This window comes from Camellia sinensis, chromosome 5, assembly GCF_055761805.1.
Source record: "Camellia sinensis isolate YWXY chromosome 5, ASM5576180v1, whole genome shotgun sequence".
In the NCBI taxonomy this organism is placed as follows: domain Eukaryota; kingdom Viridiplantae; phylum Streptophyta; class Magnoliopsida; order Ericales; family Theaceae; genus Camellia; species Camellia sinensis.
In genome coordinates this window covers 59,630,664-59,651,901 of record NC_138965.1, presented here as the reverse complement: position 1 = coordinate 59,651,901, position 21,238 = coordinate 59,630,664, and the positions used below count along the sequence as shown (strand labels likewise).

The following is a 21,238-nucleotide window of genomic DNA, read 5'->3' as shown; positions in this document are numbered from 1 at the left end:
TAATAATAAATTTTCTGTTAATAATAAATTTTTTTAAATGTTATTTTCTGTTAATAATAAATTTTTTTAATTGAATTTTAAAAAGAATTTGGTTATGAGTGTTGATCAGAATTTTCAATAGTGTGAAAGTAGTGTGTTTTGTTATGAGTTATAATTATTTGAATTAAGTTTTGAAAAACTCATAACTAAACAAATTTTCTTAGTCAAATCAAACTTTCAAAACTCAATTTCACATTCAATTCAAAACTCAATTCAACACTCTCTTCAAAAATCATAACCAAACAATTTTTCTACACTCAAATCATAATTCCACAACTTAAAAACTCAAAATACAACTTATACTCTCAAATCATATTTACAAAACTATACCAAACGTAACCTTAATTTTTTTACCAATTTTCTAAAACACCCCTTAGGCCTCGTTTAGCAACCGAACTTTTTAGTCAAAAAGTCAAAAAGTTACTAAATTAGTCAAAAAGCTAATAACTTATACCAAAAAGTTAAAGATTCTCTTTTCTCTTCACTTTTTGCACATCTTTTCGTAAAAAGTTAAAAAATCATCTCAAACATATTAATTTTTTTTAATTCATATTTTAACCAAATAACTAAAAAATTACTAAACTAACTTGTTCCAAGGCCTTTGTCTCAATTTTATAAAGTGATCGCAATCATAACTACCATCGGCTTGTGCTAGATTATAAAAGTTTAATACGTTCAGCCTATCTGGTGATTTTTTATTATTATTTTATTTTATTTTTAAAACAAAACTTATTTTGTGATTGCATTGCATGCTTATTCAAATAGTTGTCAAAAAAATAAGAAGAAGAAAAAAAAATATATTATGTATTTTCTTATTATTAATGGACACCCCCACATATACTTGCCAAATACTTATTAAATTTTTTTAATAAATTACAAATACGCCCTATGAGATTTAATTAAAATACAAACCGTCCTCTGTGGTTCTGGAAATTACTTTCCACCCCCTAAGGTTTTTAATTTTATAACAAATTGTCTATTTTATTAATAAATCATCAAATCAATTAACAGTTTTTAATGATATTAGAAATATGTTTCAATTAATAATTTAGATAATTTTATTATTATATAGGAGAATAATTATGAATTTCATTTTTTTGAATTAATTATGTTAAATAAAAAATTCTAACAATGGGGTATTTATAATTTTTCAAACCGTATGGAGTAATCTGTACTTTAAGCAAATCTGAGGGATGTATTTGTAATTTATCCATTTTTTGTGTGCACAAATACAATTTTACACTATGAGGCCTCAACAACTGAGTGGGAATAATTTAACAACCAGTTTATTTATTAAGTTATAACGTCATATTTTTTTATTAAAATAGTTAATAAAACAAAGCGAATATTTTGAGAAGTGTGGTTGGTCTAAAATACAAAATAAGCTAAAATAGATAATAAGACAAAATGTCATATTCAAATTATAATCATTTCATTTTTTCTCTCACAACCATCAAATCAATTATAAAAAAAAAAAGAAAAAAAAATTATCATCCTAAGTACAAATTGTTTAGTCAGACTAAAATAATTAAAAAATCAATTAAAATAGCATATTCTCATACGGGGTCAAAATATCATGTTAAAATCATAATTATTTCAATTTTTTCTCTCACAACAAACAAATCAATTACCCAAAGAAAATAAAAATAAATAAATTAAAAAAAAAACTATCATTCCAAAGACAACTTTTTTGTCCAAGTTAAAATAGGAAAAAAATTAAAAATTCAATCAAAATAGTAAAGTTTCCAAACGAGTCAAACTAGTGTCACGTTATTTTAACTTTAAAATGTTGTGTTTTTGTGATAACCCAACCCATATTATGCTTAATTATGCATGTGTTTATGTGTTTTATATGAATTTGCAAGTTTAAGTATATGAATTATGTGAATTTTGAATAATATCTGTTGAATATAAGAATATCAGTTGCAATTGGAACTTTAACTGAAAGTTGAAAGCCTTAGAGGGGCGATAAACCAAAACCAACTTCATATCTGTGATTAGAATGATTTTTAGAGTCTTTGGTGAAATTTTGTAAAATTACGATTCGTAATGATTATGAGTTAATTCATATATGTGTATAGCCCTCTTGTGTTCTTCATTCTTGTTGACAACTTTGCTAGAGTGAGTTAGAGAGAGGAAGAGGAAGAGGAAAAGCTAAGGATTTGGAAGAGATTCAAGGGACTAACTCTAGATTTGTACTAAGGTATGATAATCTACTTGGAATCTTTGTATATGTCTCATATTTTGCTTGAAATCAAGAGGAAATTGGGAACTATGGGTTAGGGTTTGAGATATGTAATGGTTAGAGCTAACTGTATGAAATTGAACCTTAATCTCTCTATTTTTGTTTGATTTGAGTTCATTATTGTAATTAATCCATGAAATAAACTCTAGATGGTTCATATAACTAAGATTTGTTGGAAGATTCACCATGTTTGTATGTATATTGAGCTTGTGTATGTAATTTATGAATATATGAAATAGATGAGACCATGAATCTAATAGTGAGGCAAGATTAATGTGTGTAATGTAGTTTTACCTAAATCATGCTCATGTGGCCACGGGCTTCACACGAGCTGAACATGAACAATTTTGAGCGGCTCGCACTTTTGCACGAGCGGAGCCAAACCGCTCGAGCAGTTGGACCAACTGCACGTGCGGCCAAGTAGGAGAGAAAACCTTGCTTTCTTGTATTGATAATTCCGACCTTCTGAAAGCATTCTCAACCTTATTTAAATCCTTTTGGGAGTGAAATGATGATTAAAAACTTATTAAAGAAGGTTGTGAATGTAATCTAAACCTTGTTTGTTTTTCCTTCCTTTTTACCCCCTGGCCCAGCAATTAAGGGTGATGATTTTTGCAAATGTAATCATAAAACTTTTCCTAGTACTTCTCAATCTCATAAACTTTCCCTTAAGCACTAAAAACCATAACTTGGATGTTGATGCTCTATATAGGTGACAATTTGTGACTTTGCTCTTAAACCCTGAACCCTAATCCCTAATCATCATTAGTTGGAGGTTAGCTTGAATAGATGTCCCTGCCTATATGAGGGATATATGAAGATTAAGGATCGCGTAGAAGTTGAGGAGACTACATCAGAGCTATTCTCCTTTTCATAGATTACAGGGGAGGGGACAAAACAAAAAAACAAAAACACAAACAAAAAAGGAATAATCTATGGGGCTGTATTCTGTTTGCCAAATTTGGAGCTGTCCATGTGGAAGTCCTGTGTTCTGTCAGCATAAATTCTTCATATAGTCTATAAAGGAAGCTATGCCTTTTATTATCTTTAATTTATTATCAGGTTCATTTTTGTGAAAGAAATGATAGGGGGTGCTATGTTAGCCTTAAACATACAGTAGAAAACTAATCTCTGGGTACTGTACAGCACCTTTAATTCAGATCAATTAGGATGCTGGCCTTTTTACTTCAAACTTGTTTAGAAAGGTCTTAATGAACATGTATAGAAATTTATCTATCAAATGCTGCATTACACATTCAATTTGCAATTTATTCTTAGTGCAATGGACCTACAAATGAACACTCCATCTTTGAGTCACAATTTAACCAGGACTTGGGCTACACTTTTAGTTAGTGCATTGTAGGGGAATTAGTGTCTGGATGCTGTTTCAGTTACTATGTGGCCCAGGTTTTGTGGGATACCTAACTTGATGGCAGTAGCACTTGGTTTGTTTGTTTGAGAGAGAGAGAGAGAGAGAGAGAGAGAGAGAGAGTTACTACCTGATGTGTCAACACTACATTGGTTTGTTAGACTAGGAAGCATTGGGTATTGGCTATCAAAGTTATTGCTTGATTTGGATCTCACTTTCTAGTCCCTAACGGGCATGAAGGGTGTTCTGTGATGTACATTTTTATTTTTCATTTATGCTCAGCCCTTGTGTGTGTTTGAATTAGTCATGCTAGGCAGGACTTAAAAAATATGTATTAACAGGTATTTTATTTTGACCATGGCCTTGTGGTGGTTTAGTGGCATGGAGGTAGCACTTAGGTGCTTGTAAGGGAGAGGTTGAAGATTCAACTCCTCCCATGAGCTAATCTAACAACTAACACGGTTAATAAATAAACAAATAAATAAATAAAATAAAAAAATGAGTACTTGGTTTTGTAGACGATGTATGTAACAAGTACTTGAATTGTTTCTCTCATGTGTTAGAACTCTAGCAAATCTCTTTCAAAAACCGAGTCCAGTGACAAGTTGGATAAATTACTACTATTATGTGTGATGATACAGCGGGTTCTAGATGAAACGGGTCGGGCTGATCAACGCTTCCAAAACCGGTGTTCAAGTGATCAAGCCCACTAGAAGACCTACACACGAGTTCAACGGGGAACGGGGAGTCCCCCAACGAACCCTCCGACGAGCAAGTTAGAGAGAGAAGCAGATTGTAGAGATAGATTAGAGATAGAAAGTTTAACCTTCTTTTTGTCTTCGACGTCTGCTTATATCCTCTGGTAATCATTTCGTTATCCCTTCCGACCTGTCTCTTTAGCCGAAAGTCTATGCTCTAGCTCACCTTGTTCATGGTGAAGCCGTTCTGTCCCGACGGAGAGGGGTTATCGCAATAAATGTTGTAAGGGGCTTCATTAATAGCGATGTGCAGTGACCATAACTTTGCAGGATCTTTGTCTGCTTATGTGGCTTGTCCTTCACCTGCCACATGTCTGAATATCATTGGTTCTTAATGCCATGTTGACTTCCGGCTATGTTGGGCCTCATCAGTTAAATTATGCAATGGGCCCTAAGTGGTAGGCTTGGGTTGTTCATAGTGGGCTATAGCCTTTATGGGCCTACCCATGCCAATGTGTAATACAAAATCAAGTTTGGACAAGTCATTGCTGTTGAGGAGAGAGCTCAGAGCATGTTATTAATGTAAATCCATTTCCAAAAATCAGAAGGCTGCTCCACCTGTCTTTAAAGTTTGCTAGAATGTACATTTTCCCTTCATATGCCAAGCGGTTTTCAAATGACCATAAATTTCTATTGCAGCTATGAAGCAACATCTTCAAGGAAAAACCTCTGCCTGGCAAAGGAGCTCACAACAGGGGCAGTTGCATCTGTCTTCTTGGTATGTATGTTGGTGGTTTTTTCATATTTTTTTTAATTTTTTTAATTTAATAATCTAATATTATGTTTTGAATTTTATTTTATTTATTTAATTTTTTTGTTGCTGATGCTGAATCATGATGTTGGTGCACGGTTTTGGCTCCTTGTTCTTGCTTCTTGCTTCTTGCTTCTTGCTTGTGGTGTTTATGTTTGATTTTAGCTCGTTGAACCGGGTAAAATTCAATCAATTGGAAGAGTATTACATGACGGATGATAATTTTTGACATTGTTAGTTAAAAGTTCTCTCACTGAGGCTTTTCTTTTTCTTTTTCTTTTTCTTTTTCTTTTTCCTTTTTTTATTTTTATTATTATTTTTTTAAAAGAGCGGAACCTTTATTAGTGTGCCAGATAAAAACAATGAATTGCTGATGGTGTTTTGGAAAGACTTTTGAAAATCAGGAAAATTTGAAATTTGAAAATTGAGTTAGTTTCACGAAATTAGTATTTTAAACCAAGCAGTTTATCCAAAGCATTCAACACGCAACATCCCATAAGATACATGAATATACTTTGCATTATAATTGAAGAATGTTTTATAATAATTTTTTAATATAAATTCAATTTCTACATACCATTAGTTTAGGAGTGATCGCAGATCGAGTTTAGTCGGGTGGTATTTCATTCCTCATCCATTTAAAATTAGGTGGATTGAAAAAAATTAATCTGCATCCGTCTATTGGTTTGGTGAATGCGGATTAAGCAAGCTGTGCAGGTTAGCAGATGGATACAATCGGTTTAGCGGTTTAAACTTTACAAATTTTAAACATTTTTTTGAATTATAATTCACAACTTCTACACTATTCAATAACTAGTAATCTAAAAAAATATATATTATTTGTCAATAATAGACCATTTCACCACACACACATATTTTTAAGGTATTATTTCATTTTTACAAAAATATATATTTTATTATTTCTACTCTATGTTATTACTTGTTAGTATTTTATTATTATTATTTTTCTTAAACTTCATCTATAGACGGTTCGGGTTCGTACGGATGCAGGATAGTTAATTCGTCATCCAAACCATATCCACAGAGTTTTAAATATTTCATCTGCATCCATCCACTAAAAAACACACATCCCCCAAAATCAATCGGCTTGAGCGGATTAGACAGATCCATAAAAAAAAAACCTTCTATCATGCTCATTACACCAGTCAGCTGCTAGCAGAGGCCATTTATTTATTTTAAAAAATACTGAAATACTTGTTTAGGCCAAGTCTTGTTCTATTAAAATGCAAAAAATTTAAATACAGCTTGTGCTCGTAATGTATCACATCGACTTTTTGATACAAAACAAGCTCATTTACTGGTAAACTGATATATAGACTAACCTCAAATAGTGGAATTTACTAAGCACATATTTAACTTGAAAACAAACGACTTCGATCTTCACTATAACAAAAAGTCTTTAAGACTAATTTTTTTAATGATGCAAAACTGTAGCCTGCACTACATTTTTCCAAAGGCAAGCTCAGATATACCAAAGAGCCCAGAAGGTAGACAACCTAAAATCTTTTCAATTGGGTCATATTTTCCGACATCAAAAACAGATAAATCAAATCAAATTTTTGGTCACTGATCCTTGAGGGTGGGGGAAACACTACAAGTACTTGAGCTATTCCATACACATTGTTTCTGTATGCTTCAAGACTTGGAAGCACAATCGACCACATGTGATTTAAACTTCTCGAGCTCAGCCAAAGCGTCCTCTTCAGGCCTGTAAATCAAATCGTTCATGCGCCATATCTGCAGAGAACAATGTAATACCAGTTAGTACATCTACAAGTTGAAATCGAGATGTCAAGAAAAAGGGATGACAAGGAACGCCCTGATACCTGTAGCGTTCCACCTCCGCCTGAGGTATCACAGTCATCAGATACACTAACAACTGTCCATGGATCAGCAGCATTCCAGTGGAAGTCGACAACTTTGTCCCTGGATGCATAAACAAACAACTTAATCATTATGGAGTAAAAAAAAGACGCACAAAACGAACAGAAGCATTCTAGCAACCGAAACCTTGAACAAACTACACAATTATCGGATCAATCAATTGATAGTGCAAAGAATAACTTAAAGGGCTCCAAGCATAACATAAAGACTAGGGGTGAAAGTTTCACCGACACAACCGAACAGACCAACAAAACCGGCCGAAAAAAACAATTCTCGGTCTGTTTATTCCCTTAGAACAGTCGGTGCAGTTTGGATTTTATTAATTTTTTTGACTCGGTTCGATTGCGGTTTTCTTACATGAGACCGAAACCCACCGAACCGAACCGTTTGTTATTTTACATCCCAGCCATCCACACATCCTAGAAGTAATCTAAGTCGTCCACACGTGTAACATATATATCCCCTTCAATCATCCCTCACACAGCAGCTAAACCCCATATTGGTCCTCTCTCTCTCTCCAATGGCTTTTTGTAATCACCGTCGAAGTCCATAAAGCTTTGGCTCATCGATGTCTTCGATTTACCACTCTCATCCAGATCTGACATCTAGCAATCCATGTATATACTGCATGACAGAGATCCTCATCTCCTTTACCAGATCTGTGAAGTGAATTGATTATTTTCCATGGGTGGTGATTTCTCTCTTCTATTACTCTGCATCTTTCCCTAGAATTTTTTTTTTTCTGTTTCAAAATTCTACGATTTTGAGTTCTCATTTTTCTATGCTCCTTCTCTTCTGCCATGGAAAGTGACCTTTTGGGTCTTCAAATATTTTCTCCTCTCTGTTTGGTTTATGAGAAAATCAAGAAAAATAGAGTAAACCGAACTGAAACCGACCGTACTGATATACAACAGTTCGGGATGGTTGAAAACTTTCTTGGTCGGTGTCGGTGCGTCCATATACAAAACCGAGGGGTTCGGTTCGGCAAGAATTTTGCTCAATAACCGACCGAACCGAACCGATTTCACCCCTAATAAAGACAAGACATGAGATTTGTCATAGATTATTAATATATTTATAAAAATAAAAATAAAAACAAGAAGAGGCAATAACCAGCCCACATTTTAGCCTAACACAAAAACCCACAAAACAAAGTCACATTCACTGCTAGTTGCTTCTGAAGAAGTATATCTTTCAAAATTTCACTTGAAAGTATTGTTTTAAAACATATTGTCCATGACCTCATTCCCTTACCGACTCGTGTTCCAAATGAAAGTTGCAGCATATTTTCTGCCATGGAAACTCCCAATCATTATGCGCGTTGACCTAATGTGTCCTACCGTAGTTCCAAAACAGAGTTTTAGCCCGGTTCAAACAATTCTGCCGATTCATTACACACATTAAACGGATTCTTCAAGAACTTCAAGAAAACTTGCCAAACTCCTCACAGATTGAATGATATATCTAAACCTAAGGAGTTATTCCTATTAAATTTGAACATAATTGTTCTTCCATTACATATATTTAGCATTCATAGACATTGCAGAAACAATACTCATCTTTCAATCTGCATCTGTACTAATAAAACAATAGTTTCAGTCTACTTCTTCTTCTTCTTCTTCTTCTTCTTTATTATTATTATTACATTTTCAGTCTACCAAAAACACAAGAATATAACAAATTAAACTATCCCAACAGAATAAAAAGCGAATGTACATGCGTGCACAAACGACAAAATCAACAGAAACTCGGGGTGGAATTAAGCCATCCATTCATTTTTCTTCCAAATTTTTGTTCATCTTTCCTTTTTATGTTGTCTACATTGCCAAAAAAAAAATAAAAAAATAAAAAAAATATCCACAGAAAGATAACCAGCAGCGACATCTCAATGCGATCAAAATGGACAAAAGGCTTAATTAAAAGGCCAACAAAGAAAAACAGATGACCAAGTCATCAGAAAAAGACACAATGGCATCACCTACTGGAAAATAAAGTGCCTTCGCACAGTGGAACCAAAAAGATTTCAGAAAGAGAAAACACCAATTATTTGGGAGAAGGCTTTGTTAATTAAGTTGCAGAGGTAATCAGTTTCAAACCTGTGCCCAGCATGCTGGAAAAACAATCCTGAACAAGAATTTGGCGTTCTCGCTCCATTTTCATTCTTTTTACCAACCTGCAAGAGGATGTAGGCAAAAGTACTTACTTTCCACAGACAACAAGAAAAAATAATACGGAAGAAACTTCATAAACATTAACAGTTACAAAATGGTAACCCAATCTATTTACAAGTAGGTTGTTCCATTATTGAAATAAATGTAATACAACCCAAAGTCAGAAGAATTTTCAACAGTACACATTAGTAAGAAAATATTACACCTATATCAGCCTTAGAGTCTGTTTGGATTGAGTGATTTGGAGAGAGAATAAAAGAAAAAATCGATTTCTCTTGGACCTAATCACTTTTTTTTTTTTTTTACTGTTTTTGGCAAAGACTGTAATGTTTGCATCATCTTGATACTTTTCTTAATAAAATTTATCAAAAAAAATTACGAAATGGAAAGAATGAAGAAATTTTATCAAAAAAATGAAGAATTAAATTTTTTTTTTTTAAAAGGAAAAAAAAGAAGAAGAAAGAAATGGAGAGAAATTGATTTCTATTACAACCCGTTTTTTAAATCTCTCCAAATTTGGAGAGATAGGGAGAAAAAAAGGAATGGGATGATTACTAATTTTATATAATACCAAAATTATCCAGCTAGGTACTAAAGAAATAAAAACATATAAGGTTATTTTGGTAATATAATCTGTAAGAGTTCCTTTCTTTTCTTTTATGTAATCTATACAAACAAAATTGAAGAGATAACTATATTTTCTCTTCAGCTTAACCAAACAAAAGGGAGATATTTTCTTTTCTTTTCTCTTCTCTTCTGTCCAAACTTAAAAAATCATTTGTTTTCTTCTCTCCTAGATATCCAAACATAGTGTTAAGGTTACACTCATACGAGACTTTGATGAAATGCTCTGAAGCACAGCATAGGAGGGGGACAGAAAACAATGGCTTCTTTATTTCAAATGTCCAGTGGTAGATGTGACTAAACTTTATTGGAATATATATGCAAGTATGTAACTTTAACTGAAAATTTTTCCTTTTTCTGCTTGTATCTTTCTTTGAAGATGTGTTTGACAAAAGAATTTCTTAATGATAGTTTGCACATATGAACCTACAGAATATATCCTTACCGTTAACAAATAACAGTCTGGACAAGACATTAAAAATAACAATGACATGTAGGGTTTCAAAAAAATCAGTTGGAAAATAGCCTAATCAATGCATGTTATACTTTCTTGGAGCTGATTTACAGGCATTCTGGTCTGTGAGATGAGCAGTGAATTTACTCATTGTGATATTAACACATATGCACTTGCGCTATAGACTGAGAGAGAAGGGGGTAATAGTGAGGGTAGAAGTATATCCAACACCTTTTCGTAATCCCAAATATTCAAGAAACCATCCTCAGCAGAACTTCCAAAGACAGATGACCTGTCCGGTGACCACTGTAAAATGAATTGAAAGTTTGGGTAAAAAATAAACAATTTATATAGCAGCACAAAAGAAACAAAAATGAAAAATGAAATGAACAATAGAAGAAACTTGTTTAAGACCTGCACACACAGAACAGCAGCTTTATGACTTTCGAACTTATGAACGGGCAACCCTGCTCCATCAGAAGTCAGATTCCGGCGATCAAACATGCAAACAGAATTATCTGCAGACCTGAAATGACATCGTAGAAAAACAAAAGCACCTAAAAACTATCACAAATCCAATTTTATGCAGAAAATAAGTACTAAATCTAGATATATCAAATACCCCGGCTTTAAATTCCATGGTCTAGTTAAATGCACAAAAAGTAAAGAGGAATAAGAATATACCCAGTTATTATAAGGTTTTCATCATGGGGATTCCAATCAACACAGTGAAGATCAGCGTCGTGTGCTTTTTCAACCTATTCACCACAAACAAATAATAGTTCACTAAACATCACGCACATAAAGTGGGATTATCTCAGAGAGAGAGAGAGAGAGAGAGAGAGAGTTAATACAGGTGAACATGGTTCAAAAAATCATAGCAACAGGGAAAGTGAACACTGCATAGCTAATGAAGGCAGTCTGATATGAAAAGAGTAGTGGTTATTCAGGAGAAATTTTAATCCACAATACTGCCTCCCAGCCAATTACTCTCGATTCTCGAACGGGAAAAGAAAATAAGAAAAAATAAAATTAAGAAGTAACAAAAGACACTAATATACAATGAATTTTTACAGGAAAAGAAGAGTTGTCAGACTTGTTCTGATAATTAGCACATTAATGCAGGAACCAAATAACTTAAATTGCAGATCAAAATCATTTTGTAACGACCTAAATATAAGACCAAGTATAAGGAGACAGAGTAACCCTGCTCCACTCCCAATTTCGGGAAATATTACAAGCACAACTCCATGAGAATGATACAGACAATTTGAGGAAAGCAATCCACAATTGTTTCTCAAACATTAAGGAAATGGAAGTAACAGAATGATAGGCTGAACACAGAACATAATTACCTAAATATATGTGGTACTCCTACTTATTTATGTATGTTGAGACATTAAATTTCATCAAGAATTATCCCTTGTTCAACACATGGTTGCCAGCAATAGCTGAGTGTAATCATCGAGGAGTATTCAATAGATGGATTAATGCTTTGTGCCAAGGACACAATCCACCCATCTATACAGACAGCCATATCAAGCAAGTTTAAACTCTGTATTATGTGTTTTCCACTTTTCATGAATACAGTGAGGTACATTATACAAAAGAAACAGTAAATTACCAAGCAACAAAAAGTGGGAAGCTCCTGACCTTAAAAACTGGGCTAGTGCCAACTCGTGCATCCCATAATATTAGACAAGAATCATCTCCTACACTACAAAACTCCTGTGCACTTCATCAAAGTTGGATAAACGTCAGAAAGACAATCCCCATCAAAAACCTAAGAAACTAGATCAAATGCTACAATGATACAGAAGAAAATTTTGGGTGAATTGAGATTAATTTCTCCTTTTTTTTCCCAGGAATATTTATCAATGAGTGCAGTTGCTACTAAATGTGACATCAAGATGAAAAATGTCAATGATAGGATCTTAGAAACAGAAATCAAGTCTAATGTACTGATTAGCATACTCCTCACAAGACATGATACTGTTATAGCCCAGAACTGAAGAATAGAGAGAGAGAGAGAGAGAGAGAGAGAGAGCAACTAGATAACTGAAGCAATCTGACTAAGACCATAAACTTACCTCGATGGACAGAACTGCACATCTTCAACTGTGTCCTCATGCCCCTGGAAGATTCCACGTGGCCCAATAGAAATGTTATCAGTAGTTTTAATGATTGATCCGGCAGATCCTGTAGGCTTGGTGGATGGATCTGATGCCAATGTGGATACATGATCATGAATACTCCACAAGACAACAGACTTGTCCTTCCCTGCCATAAAACTCAACTAAATTAGAACTCAATATGTAGATCAAGGACTAGTTTGGCAAATGTTTTTTTCAGTAGCTTTTTTGCTTTTTTAAGATGTTTAAAAAAAAAAAAAAAGTTGATGTGTATGGCATTGGAAAAAAGTTTATGTTTTTTACATTTTTTTATTTAATTCTTTTTTTTAAGACTAGAAAGACCTAAACAGTAAAAAAAAATTAATAAAAATGTTCACTAAAGGCAAAGTTGGGAGCGGCCAGCTCCAGCCAGTGCTCTCCTTGCCCATCCCAGCTCTAGTGACCCTTCCCAAACCCTCCTTACCCTCACCCGTCTTCCCCGCCACCCACCTCGCCACCCATCTATCGCAAGCCCCCTTCCCCCCGCCTCTCTCTCTCTCTCTCACACACACACACACACACTGTCACCACCTACTTAGCCACCCCCACCCTTGTTTGTCAAGGGCATCGCGAAGGTAGAAGGGGGTTACGTGGTGGAGGGCTTCGTGAGGGTGGATGGAGGGGACCATGGGTAGATAAAAGTTTCTTAAGTTGGGAGCGCCTCGGAAAACCTTTATATATATATAATATAAGATAATGTAAGATAATAAAAAAATACAAATATTTTTTTTGGCTTTATTCAAATATATCAAAGTTCATTATTTTATTTATTTATATATTTTTTATATAATATGCATGTTCTTTCTTTTTAATGGGCTTCGATTGCAATACAATAGCATCCAATGCTCTTTGAATCTGCAAGCTAAGACCAACTATAGGCCCAATGAACTTTTTAAATGAAGTCCATGACCACAAACTAGGTCAAAATAAAATATAAAAAAAGAAAAAAGAAAGATAAACACATCCAATATAGTGTGGCAGCTCTGACGTATTCTTTCTCTTCAAAGACTGGTTGATTCGAAAAACTATGGTTGCTTCGACTTCTCTTTCGGTCTTGTTTCACTTCATGTTCTTCGAAAGGTATGCCATCCTTCTTCTTCGACTACTTCTCCTTCTTCTTCAACCGCATATCTAATTTTGAAAAAGAAAATCATATTCCTTTTTTTTTTTTTTCTTTCTTTCAAATCCATTGCTTCAGATCTACGCCCAAATCTACTTGAGATTCTTTTTTTGTATTGCTTCTAGAGTTGTTTGATTTTCACCACCAATCCCATCTTGGATAAAAACACGTTTCTTTAGAAACGTATGCATGATTCTTGCAAATAAGGGTCGCTCGATGGAGTGCTTCCTGAGGGTGGCTGGTAGCAGGGGGTAGACGTGGCAATTGGGCGGATTTGGTCAAGTTTTACATGGGTATAATTGGGCGAGTTCATAGGTTTAGGTTGAGTTTGCCACCTCTAGTAGGGGGTGGGAGAGGGGCGCTGGGGTTGCAGCAACGGTCGGAGGTGAAGGTCAAGCTAAGGGTGGCTGGGGGTTGTTGCGGGTGGGGGGGTGGTAGGGAGTAGGGTTTGCCAGAAGGAAAGGTGGTGGTAAGGAGAGGGGCTGCTGGAGGTAAGGTAAGTTTGTGGCAATGGGGGATGGAAATGGCCCGATGGTTTGTTAAGCGTGCCCAGGATTTATAGGGTTTGGGATTGTGGTTTAGGCCCACAGGGCCAGTTAAGCCCAATTATAATATGGATTAGGCTTGTGAAGAGTGCTTCAAGCCCAACCCACCCTGCTTTATACACTATATTTTTATAAATATACATATTGATGTATTTTTACACTAACTTCATTTTTTATAAACATAAATAGTGTATTACTAATTATGTAAGAATTAGTTATAAAAATCGAACTAATAGTCTTGAATAGGTTAAAGAAGCACACATGAAAAAAATATTATTAAATCCGGGCCATGTGGATGGGTTTGGGATTTATTATTTTGTTTTCGGATAAGTTTGGAAATAAAATATACGCCTGATCCTGGCCAGACCAGACTTGGGAAATGACTTCTCAAGTGTTATTATGTAATATGAACCTAATCCTAACCCGCCCAATCCTGGCCCATGTCCACTACTAGGTGGAAGGGGTGGGGTCCAAAAAGGGGTATTTTTTGGATTATGGTGGGGATTCAAAGTAGAAGCAGTGGGAGGCAATTTTGGTGGATAGGGGGTCCAAAGTTAAATCCTAAAAATGTAGTATTAAAAATCTCAAAATGCATAACTGAAACTCAGACAAAGACTATAGATTGTTAATAACAAAAACAAACTATGTTATGTTCCACATTCCAAACTCTATAAGAACATAAAGCATAAAAAACCCAGCCACAAAACCATTTCGTTTTTACAGCATTTGATATACAAGGGATTATTTTCAATGATAATTCAGTTAGTGAATAACTAGATGACAATTTGCACAAGAGTTGGATAGAAATCACAAAGAACAATGAAAATTACAACAAATCACAAACCTCCAGAGAGCACTAAGGGCTCAGTAGGACACATAGCGAGAGCAAATTCAGCATTCTCTTGATGTCCAGTCAATACCTACCAAAATAAAAACATCAAAAAGGTGTAAATTTTGTGTGAAGAGATACAAACAAGCAAACTAACTCACAAGTGACAACCGATGGTTCTCTTAAACAGATCAAAATTGTCATGAATCAGGTTAATTCAGGCCAGCAAACTCCCATAAATAATTAATGCTGACTAGTTGACATGGGAAGGTTAGGGAAACTTTGCCACCAAAACCAAAAGAAAAGGTTGGAGAAACTAATCTGTGGGGCCATATAACCAGAAGAGTTTATTTCTAGGCATATCATACATGCTTCTTTTTCTTCTTTCTTTATTTTTTATTTATTTATTTATTTTTTTTGAGTTCCTTTATTCTCATAATTCCATTATATATATATATATATATATATTAATTGGCACTAAGGCCTCTTTGTGGAAGTAACCTTTTTAGACTAAAAGCCAAAAAGTTACTAAAAAAATCAAAAAGCCAACAACCTATACCAAAAAGTCAAAGATTCCCTTTTCTTTCTACTTTTTGCACATCTTTTCGTAAAAAATCAAAAAGTCATCCCAAACATACTAGTTTTTCTTACATCATATTTTAGCCAAAAGGCCAAAAAGTTACTAAAAATGCATGTTCGCAAACGAGGACTAAGTGTCTGAATCAAAGCCTAACTAATCCCCAGGGGTACATAAGCCCTCAACAAGAAGTTTTTTGCAAATGCACCACAGTTAATTGAAGGTTTTCCCCAAGTTTGATGGTCCCAAGGAATTGTTAGTACCTAAGAGGTTTCGATCCCTAAACCTTAGAGGGAGCACACCCACAAGACCCAAGGCGTTGCCACCAGGCACACCCCTTGGGGTTAGAATTCCATTATATAAGCTTCGTGTTATATTCCAAGAAAATCATACACTTGTTTCTTAGGGTTTTCAATTTAGAAATTGTTGACTCTAGAACAATACTATCTTAGAATAGAAAATGACAATTTATGAAAGAAAAAGGAGTTCATAAAACAAATATTCTTAATGAGCCAAACATACTCCATTTTCGGTAGATGTTTAGAAAAACTCTAAAGTGACTTGTCCACAGCAGACATAAACAAAAGATTTTAATCAAGCCTCCACTGAATCAAAAAAATTAAAAAAAAAAAATGAAAAAAACTTTGTTCAGGTGGATCTAGAGTAACTAGAAATTAGGACATTAATTTTTATTCTGAGAAGGTTAATTATTTCTCAAACCCACTTACCCAAGATTGTTGGAAGAGTGGGCATGCATGAGAGAGAGAGAGAGAGAGAGAGAGAGAGAGAGAGAGAGAGAATTCTAGGATTTTGATAATGTAAGGCAAATGATGAAATATCTAAATTAGTATACCTATGAAGCACGGACACGGACACGGGAGATGGTGATTTAAAAAAAAATGGAGACATGGACATGGCAGGGCACACGACAAATTTTTATTTTATATATATTTGCTATACAAATTAATATAATGTTACAAAACAATCAAAATTAATAAAAATTAATATTAATTCAATATATATATATATATATATAAACCACTACATTTAAACAAATTAATAGATTATTCATATTTGGACACGCGTGCCCCTACCATGTTCTCTGCAAAAATAAAAAATAAAATCAAAGAGACACGCCGCAAAAAAAAAAAAACAAAATTAAAGACGCCTATTTTGCAGTATCCATGCTTGATAGTAGAATACACTTACAAACTGATTGTTGGTAATTGAATCCCCTAGGCCAGCCACATCCTACCGAGGGACTGAACCCACATCCTAATGGAAGTTACCTTTCCTTCGCACAACTGTGCCTCACATGGCTCCATGTTTCTCTATCATGTCACTTGCCTCATTTTGCCTCATCTAATGCACCCAACCACTTTGCCTCATCTATGTACTGCTCGCCTTGCCACTCGGCAATTCGCCTCATCTCACCTCATCCACTCGACTTTGAACTTGCACCGTGGCATTATCATTTCTACCAAGGCCAGGAGCAAGCTTAGGAATCTCCTTATGGAGTCAATGCCATGGTGGAAACACCTGAGTGTACCAATGGTCACTCACAATTTACCAGGGTCGCTGGCTAGAGTTAAGGGATCTTCAAAATTTCCCAGCTCACCCCCGAGCACTCTACTTTGACCAATCTTAGAAATGTTACATCAGACATGGGGCTCTACAAAAACAACTTTGACCAAGACATGTGGTACCTTGTAAGATATATCACACCTACCCATTGTGACACCTTGAAAAGCTTATCACCACAGCCTCCATGGTCTAACTCTCCAATTAAAGGTACCCACCTCCATATAGAGTATTAGAGATACACTTTTTTGATAGGCGAAGTATTAGAGATACACTTGAGGGGAGCTCACTCTCCCAACCTATATATATCAAAAGTTTCCCCAAACTACCACTCTCTATACTATAAGGTTGCCTCAACTGTCTCCCTCTCAATCTCTGGAGATATAGCACCATCTTAGTACCTACCATAATTCCCAAAGGGTTCAAAGTCTATCCATATCAACAACAACCGTTAAAACCGATTATCTTCTCTTTATTAGTGTCGTTAAGATTCTAAAATTTTCAAATGTTTAAACTCTAATGATTGAAAGTTTTTTCGTACCTGCAAAGAGCTGGTTGCTTGGTTTGGGGATCTTGACCATTCTACATATTATCTATTGTATTTCACAAGAAACCACTAAAAATAGATGTTTCAGTTTTGAACACCAGACAACCAATCTTTTCTAGTAGCCTAAAAATAAAGAACCACCCTTTCTCTTGTAATAATAAAGTGGAACATGTTGCAAAAAGGACAACAATATTAGATGGAAAAGTGAGACATATACAACATAACCAATGTAAGACTGCAGGAAAACTGATTTGTTATTCATCATGACAATAAAAATAAAAATAAAAACAAAAACAAAAACCAAAACCTATCTGTTAGAAAGAAAAGAGAAAAACATAATCTATATAACTGTGCAGAAAATTTATACTGTGTTTGGCACAAGAGAAAACGCACCAAATCTGGACGAGAATCAGCTGCTCCAAGGACAGCATGACGGTTAGGTTGGGCTTCAACATCCCAAATAAGAACCTGGCAAAATAATAACCAAATCAAGTGAACTTTAAATACTTCCAATCAATTAAACCAGAAAACAAGACAGTAAGAATTTTGAAGAATCTTTGAATAGCATGCATGAAACCTTAACCACCTACTTCAGGGCAGTCAGTATGGGTTGCCACTATATTATTGTTCTGCGGAAGTTCCCTGATCCTGTTCACCTGCAATGGTTCAATGATTATAACAAATGACATTAATCATTCGATGAATATTAGATCAAAATCCCATTTTAGGAATTATTAAAGCATGACAACGAGCAAAACACATTCCAAATAGCCGATATGAGCTTAAAAGTTAAAACACGAAGTGTAAGCATGAAGAATATTCTTTCCATCTTTTCATAAACCAAACGAGAATTCATATCATTTGAAGCAATCAAACCAAACAATCACTTGATTTTAGAAAATTGAAGTGCAACAAAGACTATAAGTGGAGGCACAATCACTCACATTAACAGGGATGAAAAGGTGCATCCAATATGCAGGCAAGGTTGTGTCAATTATGGGGGCAGCAGTTCAGTAGCAATTTGGTGACCTAGAGTTGTTAGGAGGGGATTGTTGCAGTATTTTGATTTTACTGAAGTTACACATAAAAAATTGTGTTTATATTTTGGCATCAATATAAGCAAATATTTTATACTTAGGATGTATGGGATAAAATTCTGTAGAGAACAAACAAATGGGAGCATAAAACCCTCACAATGATTTATGCAAACAAAACATACATGCATATATATATATGCTCATGTTGGGATTTTTGTGTTTATGAATGCAGATCATACCTCCCCAGGATGTATGATAGTTTTGTACTTCCTCACAAATGGCGAGCGTGCTTCTTCATTGAACTGATATTAAGCAGTACAATGGTAAGGAGAAATAGAGATGTGTGCATCGTTTATGATCATAAAAACTTACAAAATTTAAAATAAAATGAAACGACCTGTGCTATGTGCTCCGCAGCTGCAACCCTGGATTTGACAACATCACAATTTGCTATGACCAGAGTATTCGGAACACTTCCATCAGTCTGTCAAGCAAAAGAGAACAACAGAGAGAGGAGGACGGGGTGGAGAGGAGGCAAATAAGATAAGGGGCAGATAAACTTGTAAAATGCAAGGCATGTTAATGGAGATTCTTTAGATTAACACATAATTACAAAGGATACAGCAAGCTCACAGAAAACACATGGATTTAGTAAAAGAATAGTCATGCATTACAATTTACAGAGCTATCATTTCGGTTTATATTACTGTCAACTTTAAAGTTCATTTAAAGACAAATAAATAAATACTAGGAAAAAAATTCAATTCAATGATGCTTACTGGCTAAAAGATCAATTACAATTAAATCCAATAACTTTAGTTCGAGCTATTACATTTTATAATTACTAAAATCTGAAAACACATTAGATGAACTAAAACAATATATAATATATATGATCACACTGGGAGTTCAACAAATACAATAGCAAACCAACCCTAAAAACGAAATGAATCATAGAAGCTACTACAAAGTGTATTCTTGCCTGTTCAGACAGGTAGAGACGTTGTCGATTCTTGAATTTCCCATGCTCAAGTTGTGGACCCCACCTAAACTCAGCAACAAAATCGAACCCATTACCAAAGCACCAATTTTTAAAATTAAATTAAAAAATAAAAAATAAAAATACAATCAACCGAATCAACAGAAACAAACCCAAAATTCGAATCAACCAACCACAAAAACCAAAACCCAAAACACACTAATAGAAGAAAAAATGGAGATAAAATCACAAATACAGCAGCTGATCTAGGGTTTTCCAAACTGTGAATCGAAAAAAAAAAAAAAAGGCTGCCACTTTACATTTCAAGCTAACAACAAACAGATTCAAAACCCTCGACTGAGGTCGCAGTAGATTCAAAAAAAAAAAAAAAAAAAACCCTAGAGTGAGAAGTAGAAATAGATTACCGGCAAGAGAGAGAGGGCCAGACGAGGTTGTGATTGGCAAGCCAATCGTAGAGAATGGGAACGAGAGACTTCCAGTGAGTGTATTTGTCATCAATGTTGGAAGATTGAGGCTTCTTCTCAACTCTGTCTCGCATCTTCTCAGCAGCAGTAGTTGTAGTAGGAGTAGGAGTAGCAGTAGCTTCTTCTGTCTCTCTTTCAGTTTCTGTTTCTCTCTCTTCTTCTTTGGGTTTATCTTTCCTGGGTCTCCCTCTCTTTCTTGGCAACGATGATGGAGATGGTTCCATGGAGCCTCCTCAACTCGAGCTCTCTCAACTCAAGCACAGCACTGGATTGGACCGGTCCTACCAAACCTAACTCTCTCTCTCTCTATTTGTGTGTGTTGTGTCTGACTCGTCTGAGTCGAAGCGGGACCTCAAGGTCTCTCTGTTTAGCATGGGGATGGAAAAGGTTAAGAAAAACCAGGTAAATTATATTTTGTCCCTTTTATATTTCACCGTTGGTCGTTAATGATTTTTTAAAAAAAAATATTTTGACGTTTTTCTTAATTTATTTTAAAAATTAAACTCCGTTTAAAATTAAATAAAAACTATCCCATGATATAAAAAAATATATTATTATATTGTAATTTAAATTTAAATTAAGTTTTAAAATATTAAACTCCGTTTAAAATTAAATAGAAAATATCACATGATATAAAAAAATATATTATTATATTGTAATTTAAGTTTATATTAAGTTGTAAGTTATATACAATAAAAAAAAAATTTATACTACGTGATTGCCCATTTTTGTTTAATTTTGAAAAGAAGTTAGTTTTAGGAATTGTATCCCCCTTAATTGTTTATTACTCTCGTAAAGTGCCAAATTCTTTATTAAGGCCTAGTTTGGGAAGACTAAATAAGTGCACTTTTTGACTTTTTATGAAATATGGGTTGGGTTTGGGTTAGGTTTGAAGTGATGTGTTAGAGAGGTGATGTGACTTAAATAAGATGATGTGACTTTAATAGAATAGTGACTTTTTGACTTTTTGTCTTCTTGTCTTTTTTATCTCATGCCAAACTTGACCTAAAGTTCAATTACATAACACTAGTGCGGAAATAAGAGTCCAAGT

At 34.5% G+C, this 21,238-nt stretch overlaps 1 protein-coding gene across 1 annotated transcript; it reads right to left on the bottom strand.

Annotated features, from left to right (window-relative positions):
- Positions 1 to 6,569: 6,569 nt before the first annotated feature.
- Positions 6,570 to 20,649, bottom strand: LOC114321428 (WD-40 repeat-containing protein MSI4). Its single transcript, XM_028268594.2, has 15 exons — positions 20,128 to 20,649; positions 19,706 to 19,769; positions 19,121 to 19,207; positions 18,963 to 19,025; positions 18,277 to 18,342; positions 18,080 to 18,154; positions 14,997 to 15,072; positions 12,407 to 12,596; positions 11,970 to 12,051; positions 11,001 to 11,074; positions 10,731 to 10,842; positions 10,548 to 10,622; positions 9,164 to 9,240; positions 7,010 to 7,109; positions 6,570 to 6,920 (listed from the first exon to the last, which is right to left on the bottom strand). The coding sequence occupies exons 1-15, from the start codon at positions 20,409 to 20,411 to the stop codon at positions 6,819 to 6,821; spliced, it is 1,527 nt and encodes a 508-aa protein (XP_028124395.2). The 5' UTR covers positions 20,412 to 20,649; the 3' UTR covers positions 6,570 to 6,818.
- Positions 20,650 to 21,238: the final 589 nt, after the last annotated feature.

Excerpts from the sequence above, each read along its gene's own strand:
- LOC114321428 (XM_028268594.2), bottom strand. The coding sequence starts at position 20,411 with ATGGAACCATCTCCATCATCGTTGCCAAGAAAGAGAGGGAGACCCAGG. Across the intron at positions 19,026-19,120 it reads CTGCGGAGCACATAGCACAG|TTCAATGAAGAAGCACGCTC; the intron begins GTCGTTTCATTT and ends GCTTAATATCAG. Across the intron at positions 15,073-18,079 it reads CTGATTCTCGTCCAGATTTG|GTATTGACTGGACATCAAGA; the intron begins GTGCGTTTTCTC and ends TTATTTTGGTAG.